The 21,740-nt window shown below is 38.7% G+C and overlaps 2 protein-coding genes and 1 non-coding gene across 3 annotated transcripts; all 3 read left to right on the top strand.

The window, feature by feature from the left end:
* Nucleotides 1–38: 38 nt before the first annotated feature.
* On the top strand, nt 39–3,152 carry LOC128266429 (uncharacterized). Its single transcript, XM_053002941.1, has 6 exons — nt 39–151; nt 551–761; nt 1,721–1,795; nt 1,872–2,280; nt 2,539–2,675; nt 2,735–3,152. The coding sequence occupies exons 2-6, from the start codon at nt 554–556 to the stop codon at nt 3,052–3,054; spliced, it is 1,149 nt and encodes a 382-aa protein (XP_052858901.1). The 5' UTR covers nt 39–151; nt 551–553; the 3' UTR covers nt 3,055–3,152.
* Nucleotides 3,153–4,209: 1,057 nt separating this feature from the next.
* On the top strand, nt 4,210–4,330 carry Trnal-caa (transfer RNA leucine (anticodon CAA)). The gene is made up of 2 exons: nt 4,210–4,247; nt 4,286–4,330. It is a non-coding gene; the product is annotated as a tRNA-Leu (tRNA).
* A 9,075-nt stretch (nt 4,331–13,405) lies between these two features.
* LOC128252252 (uncharacterized) lies at nt 13,406–21,507 on the top strand. The gene is given in 19 exon segments (XM_052979841.1): nt 13,406–13,678; nt 13,722–13,978; nt 13,980–14,068; nt 14,121–14,194; nt 14,252–14,454; nt 14,515–14,627; nt 14,684–14,897; nt 15,089–15,270; nt 15,335–15,809; nt 15,870–16,103; nt 18,394–18,670; nt 18,734–19,091; nt 19,145–19,218; nt 19,276–19,478; nt 19,536–19,648; nt 19,711–19,921; nt 19,985–20,163; nt 20,479–20,941; nt 20,995–21,507. Coding segments are annotated over 19 exon segments (4,233 nt in total). The 5' UTR covers nt 13,406–13,407; the 3' UTR covers nt 21,238–21,507.
* Nucleotides 21,508–21,740: the final 233 nt, after the last annotated feature.

The following is a 21,740-nucleotide window of genomic DNA, read 5'->3' as shown; positions in this document are numbered from 1 at the left end:
CTGATATTTCGCACTGCTGGAGGCCTCTCTACAAAGAACCCAAGCTATTGCCGGCCACATAGCAGCTGTTGGGGTCAGTTTTCTGATAGCTCTGCTCCGAGCACGTTGTGTGATTTTTGTTGTCGAGTGGCTTTATCAATTAAGTGCCCAAGTGAGTTGATGAACGGTTGTTTACTTATTTCATTTAGTTATTGTTTTGCAAACTGAATTCTTAATTCAGTATAAAAACATAATTGAATATAGGAGTGCGGCTGAAAGATCAAGTGTTATAAATAATATGGCGATTATGCAATCGCTGGGCGGGCCGCATTCCAATGTCGAGCGGGCCGCATTCGGCGGCTGTCGGCGAAGTGATTGTCTGTTTTGGTGTAAGGTCCCAATCCCCCTATCGCCCAGTGCCCATATCAATTATTTAAGGCAGTGCAACTGACGTGTCTCAATGTAAATGAGCGGAATGTGCGATTCCATCGGGGGTTGCTGCTGGCCAACAAAGAAGGAAAATCAACATAGCCCACCTTATGCAAATATATCCGAGCTAATCAACTTCCAGAAAATGTCCCACTCCATTGTTGACCTGCGCTCGGACACCGTTAGCCAGCCCACGGACAAGATGCGGGCCCGGATGGCCTCCGCCGTAGTTGGGGATGACGTATACGGCGAGGATCCCACCGTCAACGAACTGGAGGCGCGGACAGCGGCCCTTTTCGGCAAGGAGGCGGGCCTTTTTGTGCCCAGCGGCACCATGGGAAATCTACTGGCAAGTGAGTGGCAACCATAGCATAGCTAGCACATAAATAAACCCTGGCTCATTTTCGGGGGTCTTCCCTTTCCCTTTCCCCGTCCCTTTCCCCTTCCCCGTCCCTGCTAGTGGGCAGAATCGCTTATGTTTATTAGTTTAAACCGAGGCCAGTAGTCGTCTCAGATTACAAAAGGCAGGGTGAGCCAAAAAAAAAAAAAACAAAAAAAGGTGAAAGAAAAACAAGAAAGCAGAGCTCATATCATGCATCAGGTACATTATCGTAAAGGCTAAGGGCGCCCATAAACATAACATTAATTTTTATAGACTTTAATATTAGACGTGGACGTGTGCCACAGTCGAGCTGGAAAGGGAAAAACAGAAGGATAAAGGACGAAAGACCAGGGAGCAGTCGCTCTGGGCATCGCAATCTCGAGTAATTTATGCATTCGCTCAAATTAATATTTCTAATGGAACTCGAAGTTTGCATTTCATTTAAAAAGAAACTGCACTTAGATTTACATTTGTGCTAATTTTTCACGAGGGTGGCTTCCGTTAAAGGTGAAATTCATGAAAGTTCTTCTTGGTCCGAATGTTATTGAAAAAAATCTATAAATATTTATAAATCTCTCTTTTTTATTAGGTTAAAGAACAATGAGCACACCTCATAAGATTGTGGTGAAATTATATGTTATTTTTTTGTGGCAGTGGCTACTGATACAAACATTCCCTTATCTTAACAAGCTTAAGTGCACTCCAAAGCAAATCAAAAATCAATTAAGAAGACCAGAGCTATTAAAATGGTAATTACTTACTTGAAAAAAATTAGATTTGAGACCATAACTTGAAAGATGATACTAGCCTTTAATGATTTAGATGTGAGTGCAGACTCTCATGCCAAATTGCGTGTGGTTGAATCCTTGATTAGCTTCCCTCTCAAGCCCGGTGAATACTCGAATGTTTCCCTTGATAATTCCCCCGCAGTTATGGTTCATTGCCATCGTCGTGGAGCGGAGGCCCTGGTCGGCGATTTATCGCACATTTTTCTGTACGAGCAAGGTGAGTACAGCGAGCAGCAAACCGCACACGCACTCCGGTCCACTGACTCCGGAGCGTTTTCATTAATCACGTTTAGGTGGCGCCTCGCACTTGGCCGGCGTCCAATTAGCCACGCTGAAGAACGAGCAGGACGGCACCTTCAGCCTCCAGGAGCTGCGCCGCAGGATCCGGCACGAGGACTGCCACGAGCCCATCACCTCGCTGGTGGTGGTGGAGAACACCCACAACATCTGCGGCGGCAAGGTGGTGCCGCTGGCCTTCTTGGACGAGCTGGCCGCCCTGGTGCGACAGCCGGGCGTGGGCACCGGCTCCGCCCGCATCGCCCTCCACATGGACGGAGCACGGGTCTTCAACGCGGCCGCGGCCTTGGGCGTGGGCGTGGAGCGCATCTGCCGCGACTTTGACTCTGTCTCCATCTGCTTCAGCAAGGGCTTATCGGCCCCAGTGGGATCCGTGCTGGTCGGCTCCAAGGCCTTCATTTCCGAGTGAGTTTGACCCGCCTACGGCCAGAGTATCTAATTCCCTGCCTGCCAGGTCCTTGTTTGCTTCTCTGGTTTCGATTGGGAGGATGTGGGAGGCCACACCTTAATATAATTGTGGAAACTGCCTCTTTAAGCTTTGCTGTTGATTTCTATTTCAGTCCATTTCAAGAAGTCAATTTTAAGAAGTCAATTAGGGGTTTAAATCTGGAATACTTTATAATTATATATCACTCTGATGATATCTGTTTTTTCAATGCTTAGAGCACACCGTCTACGCAAGGCTTTGGGAGGTGGCATGAGGCAGGTGGGCGTGCTAGCAGCAGCTGGACTAGTGGCCTTAGATGAAGTGGTGCCTCTGCTGGGCGAAGATCACGAGCGTACGAAGAAAATCGCGAAAGGTAAGCAGTGCCAGGCCCAATTATTTGGATTTCAAGTTTATCATTGCTTTTCTTCTCAGCTATTTTCGAACTGCAGAGTCCCAATATCACCGTGAGCCTGGAGACGGTGCAGAGCAACATTCTTCTGGTGGAGATAACCCAACCCAAACTGTTGGCCAGTGAGTTCGCCGAACGCCTGGGCACCGTGGAGTCCGGAGAACTGGAAGCTGGAGTGACCGGTAAAAACGGAGCCGGAATCGTGGTGAAGGCCTGTGCCCGCGACTGGGCCTTTGCCCGCCTGGTACTCTACCACCAGGTGGACGAGAAGCAGGTGGAACTGGCCATCAGGAAGCTGAAGTACGTCATCGGGCAGTACGATCTGCGATGGCCCCGCGAATAGGCGTGGTATTTGTTCTTTTGAATATTACTAAAATGACAAACACAATTAGATTTCGCTTTTGTCGTTTAATTAAAGCGATAGAGGGCAGCGAAGGAAAAGCTCAAAATTGTATTATTGCCCCTTGAGTGGGTCCGCGTTGCGTTTACATTCACGCATGACCGGGCACAGCTCCATCGAGCCCAATGGGCATATCCCCCCAGATTCGAACACCCACCTCCCATTTGGCTGCTCCTCCTCCATCTCCACCTCTTTAATCGCCAGGAGTTTTCCCTTGTGTGTCTGCATGAGTGCCCGGCTGAATGAAATAATAAAATTATTTTTAAAATATTATTGTCAATCCGGCGATGTGCTCATCGATTTAAAAGCCTGGAGGATGCTCGATGCTACGGCCATCGGACAGTTGTGATTTATAAGCAAACTTATGGCCGGCGAATGCGGAATGCGCTCAAAATGATTGGATGGCCGGGATGCTGGGTCTCTGGGTCCCTGAGTCCGTACAATGGATTAGAGAGCTCCTCTCGGTCTGAGTGAATGGCATCAATAAGAGGGCTGGGTGGGTTCTCGGCTCTCGGCATTGAAATGTTATATTTTATAAATTATGCTATGCCAAATGAAACGAAATTCAATTAGAGAAATTGCTGAAGCATTTGATAAATTGAAATTGAATTGACTTGGCCAAACTTGCTCTTTGTCTGGCTGAGCCTTCGCAGATTCAGGGCGGATTAATGTGTAAGAAAAAGTCATCTGGCCAAATGGCAAGTAATTATAGAAGGTTTTTCGATCGAATTTCGGCTGCAACAATGAACTCGATTTGTGCCCGAAAGTATGCAATGCGCCCATTAAAGAGCCACTATACACTCTTTCTCCAAAAGCCCACACACGCGAGCTTTGCGAGAGGCAGATGGCCAGAGGTGGGCAGGGGGTGTAAGGAAGAAGGGGAGGCAGTCTATAAATAGCTGCTAGACATGCGATGATGGGTGTGAAAATGTGTGTTTGCGGTATTGCTTTTTAGCCCCACCGCTCCATCATCATCATCATCATCATCATGGCATCGTCGTAGCAGAAGTTAATAACGAAACTTCCAACTCCCCACTTTTCACCCAGAACTTAGTGACGTAGCTTAGGAACAGCTTTTTGCGCACCCACTTGCAACGTGTCAGGATGGCCGAGCGGTCTAAGGCGCCAGACTCAAGGCATTCTGCTTTGCCCTTCGCAGAAGGGTGTGCGAGCGTTCTGGTCCTCTCTGAGGGCGTGGGTTCGAATCCCACTTCTGACAAAACCTTTTTTTATTTTTTGTTTTACTTTTTTTAGTTTGTTTGTAATGGACAATTTAGTATGCATTTTTTACAATTTTTTTTATTTTAAGCAAACGCATTTGTATTTTAATTTGTTGGACTAAGTAAATTTTGATTTCGATTTAAAAAGTTTTATAAAATCAAAATACTCAGTAACGGACTCGTTTTATTTAATTCGTAACAAATAAAAGAAAATTAAAATTAATTAGGCCTTTAAATTTTTTTTTTTTGTTTTGTGAAATTGTATTTTTAATGTACAATGAACATAATAGGTAGTATATTTTTTTGCATTTTGACAGCGGTAGATTTATTTTTTATAGCAAAATCAATCGCTTTCATTTTTTAATCATTTTTTTAGGTCACATAAAAATTACCTTCGCAACATTTATAACTTACTTATTTTACAATTCTGATGGAATTTTCAATTATAATTGCTTTAAAACGCAGTACACATACATTTTTCTTATATTTCTACAGCTTATAATTAGCTCAATTTATTGTCACACAGAAAAGGTTGGCCTTAATGAAATTCTATTTATACAATTAATTATATATTCCAAAACTAAAATAAATTCTCATTCACAATTGCATTAGGCATAATGCAAATGTACCAGTTTTTGTTTATAAATAATGCATAATATTTGAACTATATTTAGTTCGAGCTCTTGACATAATTGCAAGGCCAATTAACGTAATTACATAGCCCTGTAGACAGATGTGCAGCATGTAGTGCATTCAATTATGTGGTATACGCTTTTTCCCTACCGTTTAAACAAATGAGTTGCTTCTAATGAAGTATTTAAGCGTACCTAGGTGGCCCACCGTGTGCGCGATTTAGTTAAAGTTGAAGTAATTTAATTATGCATTTACACGGCCGACATGTTCAATTAACTAAAGCCACGTTACGTCGACACTGGCATTAATTTTGGGGGATTTTCAATTCAAACTCGCCTCTTAATGGGCATTAGCATGTTTATTATCGCGCCGAACGGCACCGACTTTATTGGCCACGCCGCTTTATGGCACGTGCCGCGTCTGCCAGGATTGGATGAGTTGGGGCAAATGGGTTTCATATGCGCGGATACATGATGAATAGCGCAGCTCCTTGGCCCAATAAAATATGATGGAAAAACGCCATTCCCTCATTATGCCAGTCGGGGCTTGGCGTGTTACACTTTTCGTCGACTAAAATGACAATCTGTCATGAAATAAAGTCGTAAACCGCGGAGACCAAAGGGGATGGCTGGGATTATTCTGGTCCCAAGCTAAATTGAAATTTGCATGAAGTCCAGCCCCCTCAAACAAAATGATTATTCAATTTCTGTAACCGCCTTGAAATCCGACCCTAAAACCTTAAATGCTCGCATAAATTAAAGATATAGTGCAAAGATATATCGGCAAAAGGGGGAACAAGCATTTATTTTGAATTTGTTTAGTTTATAAATAGAAAATAAGTGTTCTTTACTGCTCTGTTCACATTTTAATATAATATTTATTTCAATTGCATAAAACCTGCTCATAGTTTCAAAATAATATTTTTCGAAAATAAGATTGTAATTGTTTACAACGTGTAGATGTTTCTAAAATCATTTTTTGTTCGTACTTTTTATCTCAAAATATTTTCTTTCAACTTTGAACTGTTTATTTAATGTCCCATTCGTTTGATGGTTTTTCGGGTGCTCTAATTTAATTAATTGCATGCGCCTAACTAAAGTCAAACAATTTCCGTATTTAATCAACGAGAAAGCAAACGAATGACTCAGACCCATCGTCAAAGGCAAAAGAAGAGTCGGTCATAAAGGATACTGGATGATAGATGCGGGATGGTGGGTGGTTGTAAGTCATGCGAACTCATTTCGAAAATTAAGCAAATGTGCTTAAGTATATGTGGGTGTGTGTATACCCAGTGTGTGTGTTTGCTTTTCCCTATTTTTCCTCATTCCCTACTTGTATGTGTGTTGTTTTGGGGGCGTGGCTGGGTGAGCATAACGTGATTGCTGCCAATTTTCACAAAGCAGCAAATTGATGATGAGCTAATGCTTTGAAAATTATTGGGAAAAAATATTTAATAGGTTTATGTCGAGCTCAACCTGCGAACAAAAAAAGTAAAGGTGCGAGCAAGTGGAGAAACTGGGACGACGGCACTAATAAGTACTTTGAAATTTTCTTTGAATATCAGTTTGTACTCACAGCGTATTTACTTTTTCCACGATTTCCACTGAAATTATAAGCGAATAAATATAATTGTTGAATGACAAATGAACATTTTCTGGGAAACCCCTAGGTAAATACAATTCTCCAACAAACCTTTAGGAAACCCCAACACTTAGCCGCCTTACATTAAAATAACATTACTCTCCATTATTTTGAGTTCTTGATATCTGTAAATTAGAACGATTGTTCTTTATCAGGGATGTTCCCATGAGTTTGGTCCCGCCCCACTTGGGATACCCGTTGATAGTGCTTATCGCAAGTTTACGCTAAGATTTTTGGCGAATAAAACCATTTGGGACCTGGTCAAGAAAATCAAATACAATTGAATTAACATGGTCAACAGTATTGTCATTTTGGTCCTTTTCAGACTGGGACTCATCAGTGCCTGTCAGTCGAAGAACGAGCTTCAGTTAGTCCATCATTTATACTATTGAATATATATAATTAATGTATATACAAACTCCAGGAACACACCAGCCCGATTTGCCAAATAGTAAAACACTTTGTCTTTTTAGTTAATTTTTATTTCACAACCGCACGCTCTCGTTGTCTTCAAGTAAGTGGCAAGGGTACGCATGTGCATACAAAAGGAAACAAAAACGTTCTTTGAAAGAGAGGGAGAGAACAAAGAGAGGAGAGGGCTTTGCCTCTCTCTGAGATCTTCATTGTTCATCCCCTTCCCACACACACACCATGTGTATATGTATAAGTGTGACTTTTGGTATTCTCAACACGCCACCTCAAAAGTTACACTGATACAATTTAAGGAATAACAAAAGATAATTTTCTGACGAGTTTGTGCATTTTCAAATGGTTGTAATATTTTTTTTTTTTTTCTTCTCTGGGGACTCTTTTTTTTTTTTTTTTTCTGATCCAGCATTTGCTGCAAAGAATTGGGGAAACCCAGTAAAACCCAATCAGATCATTCAAAAACATAAATTAACAAGATTCGCTTATATAAACAGTAATGGTTAGACTAGAAATTATTTTGGTTTGATTATTGTTAAATATATATATATTCCAAGAGATCCAGTTTGGCTTGGTTTAAAGGTGAATTATAAATTAGCAAAAACTCCATATAAAGGTTCAGGGTGAAGGTCCAGTTAGCCCCATTTGGTCTCGCAGTGCAGTGAACCTAGCTGTTGGTAGTGGCTTCGTTAAAATATCAGCCAATTGGAAATCTGTGGAAATATACTTGACACAGATTAGTTTGTTTTCAATTTGTTCCCTGGTAAAATGATATTTGATATCTATGTGCTTAGATCTCCTGTGGCAAGTAGGATTATTGGCTATACTAATACAACCTTGGTTGTCTTCAAAAATATCTATTGGGCCAGTTAATTTTAATTTAATTTCATTTATTAATGACTTTAGCCATAATGCTTCTCTAACACCTTCAAATAAGGCCATATATTCGGCTTCGGTAGATGAAGCAGCAACTGATTTTTGTTTCATAGTACTCCAGGATATTGAACAATTTCCAAACATTTTAAATATATATCCTGTAGTACTTCTCCTATCAGTCTCATTTCCAGCCCAATCAGAATCGACATACCCTATAAGAATATTATCCACTTTAAGATTCCTTTTGAACGATAACTTTAAGTCAACAGTTCCTTTTAGGTATCTTAAAACTCGTTTAAGACATTGCCATAATTCTTTGTTATTATTATTAGTATACCGGCTTAAGATACTAATTGATGTACTCAAATCCGGACGTGTACACAACATTATGTACATTAAACAGCCAATTAAATTCCTACATGGTGCTTCACATGATTCTTCAGCTTGCAAGTCCTCATAATTTAGTTTGCTTGGAAGAGGGGTACTAACTGGATTGCAATCTTCCATATTGAATTTCTTTAAGACATTTTTAATATATGCAGATTGACTGAGACAAATTTGATCATCTTTTCGATCAATTTTTATACCAAGGAAATGTCGTATTTCACATAAGTCAGTCATTTGAAACGTACTTGAAAGATAAGTTTTAAATTTAGACATACTTTCGGAATTACTGGTGGCAATTACCACATCGTCAACGTATAATAATATATATATATTTTTACTTATATCTCCCTTATTTAAAATATATATACATCGGTCTACTTCTAGATTCTGAAATCCAAATTGTTTAAGTGCACTTTCAAAAACCTCAAACCAGCATCGCGCAGCTTGCTTAAGGCCATAAATAGCTTTATTTAGTTTACATACTTTATTTCCATCATACTGGTTTAAACCTTTTGGAACCTTCATATAAATTTCATCCTTTAAAGTTCCATTTAAAAATGCTGTTTTTACATCCATATGATGAATCAGTAAATTATATTGATTAGAAAATGCTAAAAGAAATCTGAAACTAGAAATTCGTGCAACAGGTGCAAAGGTCTCGTCATAATCTATCATATATTCTTGGGTAAAGCCCCTTGCTACCAGTCTTGCCTTATATTTTAGAAAATTACCATTTTCGTCTTGCTTTAAACTAAAAACCCACTTGCAATCTACTATGTTTTTATCCATAGGCCTTTGCACTAAGCACCATGTATTATTTACAAAATGAGAATTTAGTTCATCTTTAATGGCTTCCTCCCACAAGGTTCTGTCATCGCGAAATTTAATTTCCTCATATGTATTGGGAATATCACTTAAACACAATTGGGTATTCATAAGACATTTTTCTAAAAATCTATATGATAATTTTGGTTTATCTTTATTTCTCTCACTGCGTCTGACTTGTTGATTTTCATTTTCTTGTATATTATCACCAGTTCCAACTACTGGATCGGTATTCTCGAGACAAGTGGAATTTTCATTTGAGTTTTCACCAGACTTTGAATCCATTGATTCATTCATTTCCTGTGATGGAAAAACTAACTCTTCATTCTCTCCAATTTGAGAATCATGACTTCTGCTAACATCATTATGTTTTACCACAGAGTCATTTTCATTTAAAGTCATAGATTTTATGCTTTTTTTCGTCCACCACTACATCTCTAGCTATCACAAATTTTCTCGATTCCTCATTCCACAATTTATAGCCATTTGGCTCATACCCGACGAGTATAGTCTTGATCGATTTGTCATCAAATTTTCGCTTATGCACTTTATTTAGTGCGTATACAGTCGATCCAAATATTTTTAAATATTTTAATATTGGCTTCTTTTTATGCCACATCTCATATGGTGTTTTTCTTATATTTCCCAAAGCTCTACTTGGGGACCTATTAACTAAATAAGTTGCTGTTAAAACAGCTTCACCCCAAAAACTTTTATTAAGTTTAGTACAGTTAATCATAGAGCGAGCTTTTTCGGTGATTGTCCTAATCATCCGCTCTGCAACACCATTCAATTGTGGGGTATGAGGAACCGTTAAGTGATAGCTGATACCTTTTTCGACACAAAATTCACGCATTTCATTAGAGAGGTATTCCCTGCCATTATCAATATATAGATTTACCATTTTTAAGTTGAAATGAGCCTCACTTTTTGCCACAAAGTCTTTGAATACAAAAAACATGTCTGATTTATAAGTTATTAGATATGTCACACAGTAATGTGTAAACTGATCAATAAATACTACATAGTAGTTTTTATTATCAATAGTTGAGGGCGTAATCGGACCACATACATCAGAATGAACTACGAACAATGGGCGGTCAATATTTTCTTTGTTTTTAGATTTTTCAAATTTTAGCCTAGATTGTTTTCCGTTAATACATGCCTCACATAATTCATTTCTATTTAGCTGTACGTTTTTTATAAGTTCAATATCTTCAAACAAGCTGTTTCGTTTAATTTCTAAGAATTTTCCTACACTAATATGACCTAACCTTTCATGCCACAAGCGATATTCTGCATCATTTAAAATTTTGGATGTATATACTTTACTATTTAAATAAAATTTCACAATCGGTACATTATATTTACATATCCCTTCAAATGCCAAGTTACCATTTTGATTACTTTTATTCCATCCGGATTGAATTCGACGGACATTCCAGCATCTAGCATCTTCTTCACGGATAGTAAATTGTGCGGGATTTCCTTGCAGTACAGCACGTTTTGTAATGTAATTTTTTTTTAGAACTGTTAAGGCTAACTAGTCCTTTCGCAGTAGCATACACAAATTCTCCACGCTTTGCAATCTCAATCGCCACACTTGGATTTATATTCTCATACTCGGAAAACAGAGTTATGTCGTTTACTATGTGATCTGACGCCCCTGAATCTAATATAAAATCTACGCCATCTATCTTTTCACTGGAATTAGCTAATTTCATCATAAATGCAAACGAGCGTTCTGGCTGCGTTGCTGTTGCCATCTGAGCCTGTCTCTCTCTAGCATTACTCTGGACATGAACATTCTGGTTGCCACCTGCCTGCCTTTTTAAGGAGAAACAGTCTTTCTTTATATGGCCTAATTTGCCGCAATGAAAACACTTCAACTTAGGCTTAGACTTATTCTGAAATTGTTTCTTCACAAATTTTGTTATTTTGTTTTTGTATGTGTTATCCCTAGGCTCTCGATTGCCTATAGCCTGCAACACTTTTGCACTTGTGTCCTTGCCAGCACCTTTTAGTTTAATTTCGTGATCTAGAAGCCGAGTCTTTACAAAGGCTAATGTTAAATTGCTCTCAGATAGAGTTTCTATCGTTGTTATTACCCCATCATAGCTAGTTGGAAGTGTTAGAAGCAAATGGGACACTTTGTCCATTTCATCTATCTTGGCTCCCGCCGCAACTAACTCAGTAACCAAATCATCAAATAAACGAAAGTGGTTTACTAGCGGAGTATCACCCTTCAATTTTAAAGACAATAGTTGTTTGCGTAATGAAAGTTGAGATGCCAGACTTTTACGCTCGTAAATAGTATCCAAATTTTTAAAAATTTCCTTAGCCGAGTTCCCATTGTTGGCAAACACTAAAAAAGAGTCACTCAAGTATTCAATTATAAGACTCTTTGCATTTCTCTCTGCTCGCTTCACTTCCTCACTTTCCTTATCACTTGGTTCCTCATCAATTACTTTTATCAAATCGTTTTCCTCTAACAAAGCCCTGACTCTAAATTTCCATATGGAATACTTTTCCCCGTTAAAAGGTGTTATATTTCTCTTTCCCTTTTCCATCTTCCGAGAATAACTGTTCTTCTTTTCGGTTGCTATGCGCTTCTCAGAATTTTTTGTTGCTGGTCTGCTCTAACACTCGCACTGAAAAATGAAAAATGTGCGCCAATTTGGTGCGTCGTTATACATATATGTATATGTACGTTGTTCACTTATAAGCACAAATTTCAATAGTAATTATTTTGTTTAGACTTGATTTAAGTTTTAATTTGTTTCACTTTTTTTTTATTTCACTTTTATTATTCGGTAACAATTAAAGCATTTTTCTATAGCACTTAGCTGCAAATTGTGACTGGGCCCATAACCTATTGAATATATATAATTAATGTATATACAAACTCCAGGAACACACCAGCCCGATTTGCCAAATAGTAAAACACTTTGTCTTTTTAGTTAATTTTTATTTCACAACCGCACGCTCTCGTTGTCTTCAAGTAAGTGGCAAGGGTACGCATGTGCATACAAAAGGAAACAAAAACGTTCTTTGAAAGAGAGGGAGAGAACAAAGAGAGGAGAGGGCTTTGCCTCTCTCTGAGATCTTCATTGTTCATCCCCTTCCCACACACACACCATGTGTATATGTATAAGTGTGACTTTTGGTATTCTCAACATATACTTTTAAAATTTTAATTACAGTGTTCTACTGTCAGTGCTGACTTTAAATGTGACTTTATGCACTTTGTACGACTATTTTTATGTGAGGATCAGAGTAAGTAGCACGAAAGCTCTTCAAAAGTGATTTCCATGGCAAAAGGGCTGGTACTGTAAATTCAAAAGAATATGCATCATTCTTCTTAAAAGTTATTTCTTGGTATCAGACCTTCTTATGAAAACTCTGTTCTTCTTGCATCAGCTTTTAACATGTACACGCACAATTCTAACACACTCAAAACCTGTATTACAGACTGCGAAGGGAGCCGAATAAAATAACTTGCATATTTGACCTCAACCCGATCCTGTCTTCTTATTTCTTTGGAACACAACATTACGGTAAACATGCTGTATATCCTGTCCCCCGTTCTCCTTATTGTTCTTTATAAATGGTTTTGCTGGGTTGGCCCTTGGCCAACAGTTTTCTATCCTCGCCCTTGTGACAACCACTCTCCACGCTCTCCTACTCCGTCTTCATATGGCACATGTTCGTCCAGGAGGTGAACAGCAGAAATGTAAGGAGCAGCACTTACTTTTCGATCTACAATGTGGTGAGTTATATACCTTGATATCCATATATATTGTTTAATTTAACTTCTGGTCTGACTTTGGTATAAGTCTGGCTATGTCCTACGCGTTGTATCCCATCATTGAGACTCCAATTTGGTGCACTTTGGAACATAAGACTAGTGCCAGTGATGAAGAAAATAAAACTGTAGCATGAACTGGTTACCATTTAATTATGGTTAAGTACATTAACTTAACTAATTTGTACATTTAACTTATTTATATATTAAAATATTCTATTTTTTCACTTTTTTAGATAGTAGCATTATTAAAAAAAAATTTTTTGTAGCTATATAAATAGTGCTTAAGATTATCGATTAGTTTTTGGCAGACAGCTGGTGATTCAAATATTATCAGGGGTTTTCTTATGAATATGTCACAATAAGTAATTGCTTATCGGTTTTGGATTGTCAAATTTTTAGATAGCGCTTATCATCGAATAGCGATTTGCCATATAAAATCACGGTCGGCTAGCTTAGAGCCACAAGCGAAATCAGAATAGAATGGTAAACGTTATTAGTATTTTATTGCTCTTCGGGCTGGTCGTTAATATTGCCTCGGATTCGAAGTATCCCGATGTCCTGCAAAGCTACGAATATGTGAAGCAACTGCGGCCGCTGGGAAAGGAGTTCACTCAGTTCTACCAAAATGTTACTCTGGAAAGATTGGGCTTATTCGAGTCCGAGGTTTCCAGTCCACAGGATCTCTTATGTCTGGCGGACTTGGAAGCTTTAATAAATGGTTTCTCATCCAACCAGTCTTGGGCATTTAGGAGTGAGTCAACCTAAATAAAAATAACCCATAATCAAAGTGCTAGTATTTGCTTATCTTCTAGTGATCGATTCATGGGGTTCCATTCCCTCCGGAGTTCTGACCGGCAACATCTGGGACTTGGGATACTTTGATGAATGCCTGTCAATTAACCAAGTTATAAGCAGCAGTCAGAAAATAAGCGGAAAGTACTGTTTTCTCATTGCCAATAGCTTGAGAATTGCCACTTGTTTTCCGGCTTCATGTTCGTCCACTCAAATGGAACTTTTTGTAAAACAACTTGTGCAAAAAAACACTCAATTTAAATAGCACTAGCATAAGTATGAAGATCAGTGAGGCGAGTTGCCAGACAAGTGCTGGTGAACCTTGGGATGGACTGACTATTTTCACCATGTAAGTCTTTTTACTACGTAAAATGTTGTTTGGCTTAACTTTGGAATTTCAGAGTGCTTCTATCCGTGATGGGTGTAATTGTGACATTGTTTACATTTTATGACTACTTTTTGTGCAAGGATCAAAGTGAGTTGGAACTTAAAAACCTTCTTTCTCACTTCAGTTTTCATAGCTGCTTTTCAGATCAAATTCCAGCTGTGGTAAGGGCTTTCTCCGCTCGGGCCAACTCCCGAACACTTTTCCGTATCGAGCCAAGCAAATCGAACCCCAATGTGATCGAGTGTCTCCATGGCATCCGCTGCATGTCACTTATTTGGGTCATCTTCTCCCACGAATACATATTCAGTTTGAAATCCCCCAATTTAAATAAATTGGAATTATATTCGGTAAGCATATTATATTTAAACAAACTTATGTTCATAAGCAATATGCTATACACTTTCCAGTGGGCTGTGGAACCCTTTGCCAGTTTTGTGCTTCATGGATACTTCTCAGTAGACTCATTTTTCGTCCTTGGAGGCTTACTAGTCTCAATGATTGTTCTGCGTTCCATGGAGAAGTGGGTATAGGTATGTATGTATTCAAAAACTTATTAAACGTATAAGTTCCAAACAGATCTGGTGGAAGACTTAACCCGCTAATGATGTATCTGCATCGGATTATACGCATCTTGCCAGTCTTAGCAGTTGCCATAATTGTCTACATGACAATGATGACCGTTGTCAGTGGTGGGCCATTGTTCAAAAGTGGGTACCACGGCAAAGAGGCTTGCGAAAATGGATGGTTTTGGACTTTGCTTTTCATCCAGAACTACGCGGTCTTGAACATTGTGAGTAATTTATTATGAGTAATATGAATTCCAATTTCTAATGGTAGGTACTTAGAGATAAGCAGATAAATAACGTTATCAAAATGTTTTAATGGAAATGGTTGACAAAGCTTGTGTAGTGCATAAAATATTTGATAATGCATTCGGTAGGGACTTGATTAATATAGTCTGAACTATTTTAACCATTTAAGTGTCTGGATCACACTTGGTACTTGGCGGTGGACATGCAGCTGTATATAATCGCCCCAATCCTCCTAATTTCTCTCTACAAATGGGGCAAAAAAGCGGCTGCTGGTATTGCTGTACTTGTGGTTTTGCTCTTGGGCTGCCTCTTTGCCACCCAAATGGTCAACCACTACTCGCTGCTCATAAGGTATGTGTTTTATATTTAAAATAGCATGCACTATTATTATATATATATATATATATTTACGCAGGAATACCGCTGGGGACGACGGGGTTCCCAGCCAGAAGTTGTACTTGGCCACGCATGTTCACGCTGCTCCTTGGCTGATTGGATTCCTGTTTGGCTATTTTCTGCATCTGAATCGGGGCAAGAAATTCGAGTTGAACTGGCTAGCTGTGTGGTCGGGTTGGATCCTCAGTCTGGCAATGCTCCTCACCTCGATCTTTGCCCTTTATCCGGCGGCCCAGTGGAGTGCTCCGCCTCTGTCCACGCTGGAGGAGTCCCTATACTACACCCTCACCCGATTGGCTTGGCCTTTGGCCATTTGCTGGGTGATTTTCGCCTGCATGCAGGGATATGGTGGTCTGGCCAACAGTTTCCTCTCAACGCCGTTGTGGCAGCCACTTTCAAGACTCTCCTACTCTGTGTATGTCTGGCACATGTTCGTCCAAGAAGTGAACAGCAGAAATTATAGGACGAACACATATTTCTCCAACTACTCTGTGGTGTGTAACCTTTTTACTTATAAAAAATCATTTGTGTTTTATCTCCCCTTTTTTCAACAGATGGAGCATTTCTGGATGGATTTTGGCTTTACCCTGTTGATGTCCTACCTCTTGTATCTTATCATCGAAGCGCCTTTGTGTGGCTTTGATAGTCTTATCCGACCACGAAGGGTACCTTCTGCCACCAACCAACCAGCACTTATTTCAAATCAGAATGATGACTTAGAGACCAGAAAACCAGATGATCAAAATGTGTCTGAAACGAGCCCACTTGAAAATGCCACGTTACCTCAATAATTAGTTAATCAATTTGTAAATTTAAATAATCTTTATTATTTTATGGAATTGGATTGTGATTGTGGGTTCATTCACCGTTTCGCAGAAGTTCACAATGATTAGCTCAGCCTGATTCTGATAGCAGAAAACATAGACATTGCATGGTCAATAGTTTCTGGTAACCAGAAGATTAACTGATTGCTAACTATCGGGGAAGTCGACAAGCTTGAAATGCGGAATTGCCCGTCTAGATGTCTAAAATTGTTTGATCTAATCGGCTGGCCAACTGAACAGCAAGCTTATCGCTTATCTACCTATTTTCTCCTGATTCTATCGAAGGCGTCTACGGAATAAAACGAAGAAAAGGTGGCCAAAAAGGTCAATTCTAGGGAACATGGCAAAAGTTCTTACCATTTTTTTGCTCGGCATATTGGTTTTCATTGGCGCCTAAGAACTGAAGGGAACAGATCGTTTAGAGTTATTTCAGCGACTAAAGCTTATTCGTCCTTTCGGTGAAGAGATTGTGGAATACTTAAAAAATCGTTCAACGCACATAGCAACGCTTATTAAAATTTTATCAGTTGGATATTTGTGGGCTCTCAAGAGTTAGTCAATGAGATAATAACGAAATTTTGGTTATTTCATTTGATATTTTAGTGATCGATGCTCTGGGCTGCTTTTTGAAAACTTTTACGACCTGGGCAATAATGATGAGTGCCTCAAGATCATTCAGCAAATTACAAGCGATCATAGGATTCAAGGAAAGTACTGCTTTCTCTCCGCATCTCTTGGTTGACTTCTCGGCTTTGAAGGGATTTGTGGGACGAGCTCTTCAGGAATTGGTAGGCTCAAATAGTTGGGTTGTCTATTCCCATGTCAACCTGTGTTTTATCACCATGCCTAACATTAACTTGGTACACTTGGTTCCTGTAATTGATATATTGGTTGTCCAGAAATTTAACTTTAGGCAGTTACACTTACGCAAATGTAATTATATAATTATTTATTCTTAAAATAAATTTCTAATAGACTGTGTTTATTTTATCCTTCAATTAAATAACTTTAGCTCAAATTAATTATTCGACAATAGCAACGTAAACAGAAGATTGATATTTTATGAGACGTGAAACAAACAAACAATAATGAAATTTGTGTTTTAGTTTTTATTGATGATAACGAAGAAAATGCTCTTTATCTCGTAAAAAGAAAATTTCTGTTGAACTAGTTAGGCGCCAAAAATAAATAAAATCCCCAGAAGCGGGTGATTGCCAGGCATGAATACTAAAGTGGACGATTTTATAACGAATTCTAACTTTATCAGCGAGCTAAAGTTCTAACTGAACGTTTCTAGGACTTCTTCGAATTATTGAGATAACGTACTATCGTTAAGAAATAGTCCACTAAATTTAGCTGAACGGTTAGTAAGCCCTGTAATAATAATAATAAATAGTAAAACCATTAATTATGAATATTAAAACATTAATTATTTCCTGCATTAAAAAAATAGATAGCCGAGGCTTAATATCCAAACCACACTCAAAAGCATGATATTCGTTGAAAAAAGTTAAATAATAAAACGTATATTTAACTATCAAAAAACACAGAAAATTATTTAGCTTATGTCTTGAAACATTTTCAAAACCTATCATAACCAACTCAAATTAAACGAAAGAATTTATTTTTCATCCATAGTGTGGAAAAATTTGACATTCAAAATTTGTCAAAATTAATAACCATAGCATTAATAATATTAAATATTATTCCATTATTACCCTTCCACTCCACTATCAAAATATTAAAAACGCTCAAAAAAATTGTCTTACGAAATGATTAACAATCTACAAATCGTTAAATAGAAATCGTTTGTCAAATTCTAAAAAAAAAACTTGGACTGATTGACTCGTCACCGTTACCAGATGATATTTTACGACCCTATTAAGGCTCCTGAATGTTTCCTATCAAGGTATTGATACTCAGTACTCAATACTCAGTACTTTTATATATACAAGGTTTCTTCTAATGTATGTAACCGTTAAAACAAAGGGAGTGGGCCTCATCTATGGCTTTTTGTGTTCTTTGATTTTTAAAGGTTTACGCAAATTAAAAAAGTTAACTTATTAAAAAAATGCATATGTATAATAGAAGTATGAGAAAATACGGATTACCACATTTGTGATTGGGACTATAATGGGGTGTATAATAGTCGTTACTCGACTTTTGGGACCAACCTTGCTTAAAAGTGCTATCAATGATAACTGCTCGTATATAAGGTCGAAAGAACTTCACGGAGGCGTTCAGAAAAGTTTGAGTTAGCATGGTCAATTTAGTAAGTTTTATTTTGCCCTTTGGGCTCCTTCTCGTTAGCGCAGAGCAACCCGAAGATAAAAGTATCCTACAAGGATTTCAGGGTCTTAAAAAACTCAAGCCACTAGGTATTGAGTTTGCCGAATACTTTCAAAATGTAACGCTGAAAGATTTGAGCCTTTCCGACTCCTCATTGCCAACTCAGGAGGATTTGCTGTGCCTCAGTGATATGGCTCAGTTTATGTTTGCTCTTCAATCTGGCCAACTTTGGGCATTGAAAAGTGAGTTCGCTAATAAATTAATATGGTGTGTAAATAAAAATTTGCTGATCTATATGTTCACAGTGATTGACTCTTGGGGCTCGATACCCTCTGGTTTATTTACGGGCAACATATATGACCTGGGCAACTTTGACGAATGCATCAATATTAAGAGGGACAACATTCGTGGAAAGTACTGTTTCTTGGAAGCTTACCCCAGTAAAATTTTGGGCTCTGAGAGTGCCGTAAGTGGATTTTTAAAAATGAAGACAGCAACGTGTTTTCCGGCCTCCTGCTCAGCCAAACACATGAACAAGTTTGTGGGTTCGATAGTGCAGAGACTTCTAAACGTGAACATTCCCAGCACAGTCATGAGTATCAGCGATAGTTCTTGTCAGACCAGTGAGAAAGAACCCTGGAACGCCCTTACTATTTTAACTATGTAAGTTCTTCTTTACTCGAAATTCAATAGTTTGCTAACCTTTTTTATTACAGAGTAATCATATCATTGATGGCGTTCATTGTGGCATTTTTCACCCTGTACGACTATTTGTTGTGCAAGAATCAAGGTGAATAACACCTTAAATTCTTGATTTGGTTTCCGAATCTAATAATATCTTTTACAGATCAGCTTCCCCTGATTGTCAAGGTGTTTTCGGCCAGGGCCAACACGCGTGCTTGTTTCCGCATCGTGCCGAACAAGTCAAGGCCGAATGTTATCCACTGCCTCAATGGAATTCGTGGCATGTCTCTTTTCTGGGTGATTTTTCTCCATCAATACATGAACGTGTTATATTCACCAAATATTAATCGTTTCAGTATTCTTCCGGTATGATTTAGACTCTAACATTTTCGCAACATTTTGAACAGCATTTATATTTTATAGTGGTTGCGGACGCCTTTCACGAATTTTTTTTTGCACGGACAGTTCTCAGTGGATTCGTTTTTCTTTATCGGCGGCTTGTTAGTGTCTCTAATTGCGCTGCGTTTAATGGATAAGTAAGTTAGGGACATGTCTCCATGGGGGAAATATTATACAATTTTAATTTATTTCTGTCCAGAACTAAGGGCAAACTTAATGTGCCTATGATGTACCTACGCCGCTTGATTCGTATTGTCCCCATTTTGGCCATGGCTATACTAGTCTACACTCAGCTAACAGGAGTTCTCGGAGACGGGCCTCTTTTCAAAGGTGGATACAATGGAAAAGCGTCATGTGAAAAATCCTGGTATTTGACTATGCTTTTTGTGGTTAACTTTGCGAACGACATGGTAATGTTGATCAGAAGATACATTTTACTTTGAAACACAATAGCTCAATCCTTTATATTGTAGTGTCTTGATCATACCTGGTATCTGGCGGTGGACATGCAATTATTTCTCATTTCTCCGATTCTGCTGTTCGCTCTGTACAAATGGGGCAAAAAGGCTGCTGCTGGTATTTTCGTTCTCATAGTACTACTTTCTGGATGTCTCTTTGCCACTATGATGGTCAACCACTACTCAATAACGAGGTATGTGTTTTATACTCTAAGTGAAGAAATTTGCAGCCCTATTTAGTGTCAAACAAAAACACTTTTTAATACAAAGTACCAAATTTTTTGACAAAAGGTTTACTATACATTTTACAGTAAAACAATAAATTTGTGAAAATTTCTTCATTCGGTCCCTAGCAGCAATATATTTTAGTTTCTCACTAAAGAAGATAAAAAATGTATAATGAAGCTGCCATGGGAATGATTAACAAATTTAGTCTGCGGCCTTTCAAAAGTGCTTCCCTTCTTTTTTGGTATGATATATCTACGAAACGACAATTTTTTACTCCACAGCCTTGATCTCAGTCTGCAAAAGCAGATGTACTTCTACACACACACTCATGCTGCTCCCTGGCTGATTGGATTTTTGTACGGGTACTTCCTGTACTTGAGTAAGGGCAAGAAGTTCCAGCTGAGCTGGATTGCGGTTTGGTCCGGTTGGATTCTTTGCATGGCCATGTTGTTTACATCGATCTTCGCTCTTCAATCGGCACTTCAAACATTTGTTCCGCAAGTGACCACCTTGGAGTTGTCATTGTATTATACCCTGACCCGAGTGGGTTGGCCATTGGCAATCGGTTGGGTGGTCTTCGCCTGCATGCAAGGATACGGAGGTCTGGCCAACAGTTTCCTCTCCTCTCCGCTGTGGCAGCCCATTTCAAAACTCTCGTACTCCGCCTACATCTGGCACAGTTTCATCCAACAGATAAACCAAAGGATAACCAGGACAAACACGTACTTCTCGGACTACCAAGTGGTATGCCAACAGTTTTTTTTAAGTCCATACATGCTTTAATGCAATTTTTACAGATGCTTCAATTCTGGTCGACCCTTGGATTGACACTGCTGTTTTCCTATTTACTGTTCCTGCTTATTGAGGCGCCAATTGGTGGACTTGATATGCTTTTACGGCCTCAAAAGAAGGCACCAGCTGAGATGAAAACGACGACGGAATCGGATCAGGCTAAGAAGAATCAAATTGATGATGACGATTCAACAAGTCAAAGCGAGCCGAAAACAACTGAGTCCAATACACAAACAGCAACTGATTAAATACTCTCATTATACCCTTGCAGAGGGTATTATAATTTCAGTCAGAAGTTTGCAACGCAGTGAAGGAGGCATTTCCAACCCTATAAACTACATATATTCTTGATCAGCATCAATCTAGCCATGTCCGTCTGTCTGTCCGTCCGTCTGTCCGTCTGTCCGTTTGTCCGTCTGTCCGTCCGTTTCCACGCTAACTAGTCCCTCAGTTTTAAAGCTATCTGCATGAAACTTTCCCAAAAGTTGTCTTTCTAATGCAGGTAGTATATGAGTCGGAACGATCCGGATCCGACGACTGTAGCATATAGCTCCCATAGGAACAATCAGAAAAATAAATGAAAAGAAATTATAAGTCTGCTAATCGTTATTTTCATTAAAATCGGGCGTTTATAACATAAAGTTCTAATGGGAACAATAAATAAATTTAAAAAAATTTAACTTTTCTACTTTGTAATTTTTTTTTGAAATTCTTTTTGACTTATTAATAATTTGACTGTTCAGAATTATGC

This window comes from Drosophila gunungcola, chromosome 3R (assembly GCF_025200985.1).
Source record: "Drosophila gunungcola strain Sukarami chromosome 3R, Dgunungcola_SK_2, whole genome shotgun sequence".
Classification (NCBI taxonomy): Eukaryota; Metazoa; Arthropoda; class Insecta; order Diptera; family Drosophilidae; genus Drosophila; species Drosophila gunungcola.
The sequence above is the reverse complement of the archived record's forward strand: the minus strand, read 5'-3'. Positions and strand labels throughout refer to the sequence as shown.

Excerpts from the sequence above, each read along its gene's own strand:
- LOC128266429 (XM_053002941.1), top strand. The coding sequence starts at position 554 with ATGTCCCACTCCATTGTTGACCTGCGCTCGGACACCGTTAGCCAGCCC. Across the intron at positions 762-1,720 it reads CATGGGAAATCTACTGGCAA|TTATGGTTCATTGCCATCGT; the intron begins GTGAGTGGCAAC and ends ATTCCCCCGCAG. Across the intron at positions 1,796-1,871 it reads CATTTTTCTGTACGAGCAAG|GTGGCGCCTCGCACTTGGCC; the intron begins GTGAGTACAGCG and ends AATCACGTTTAG.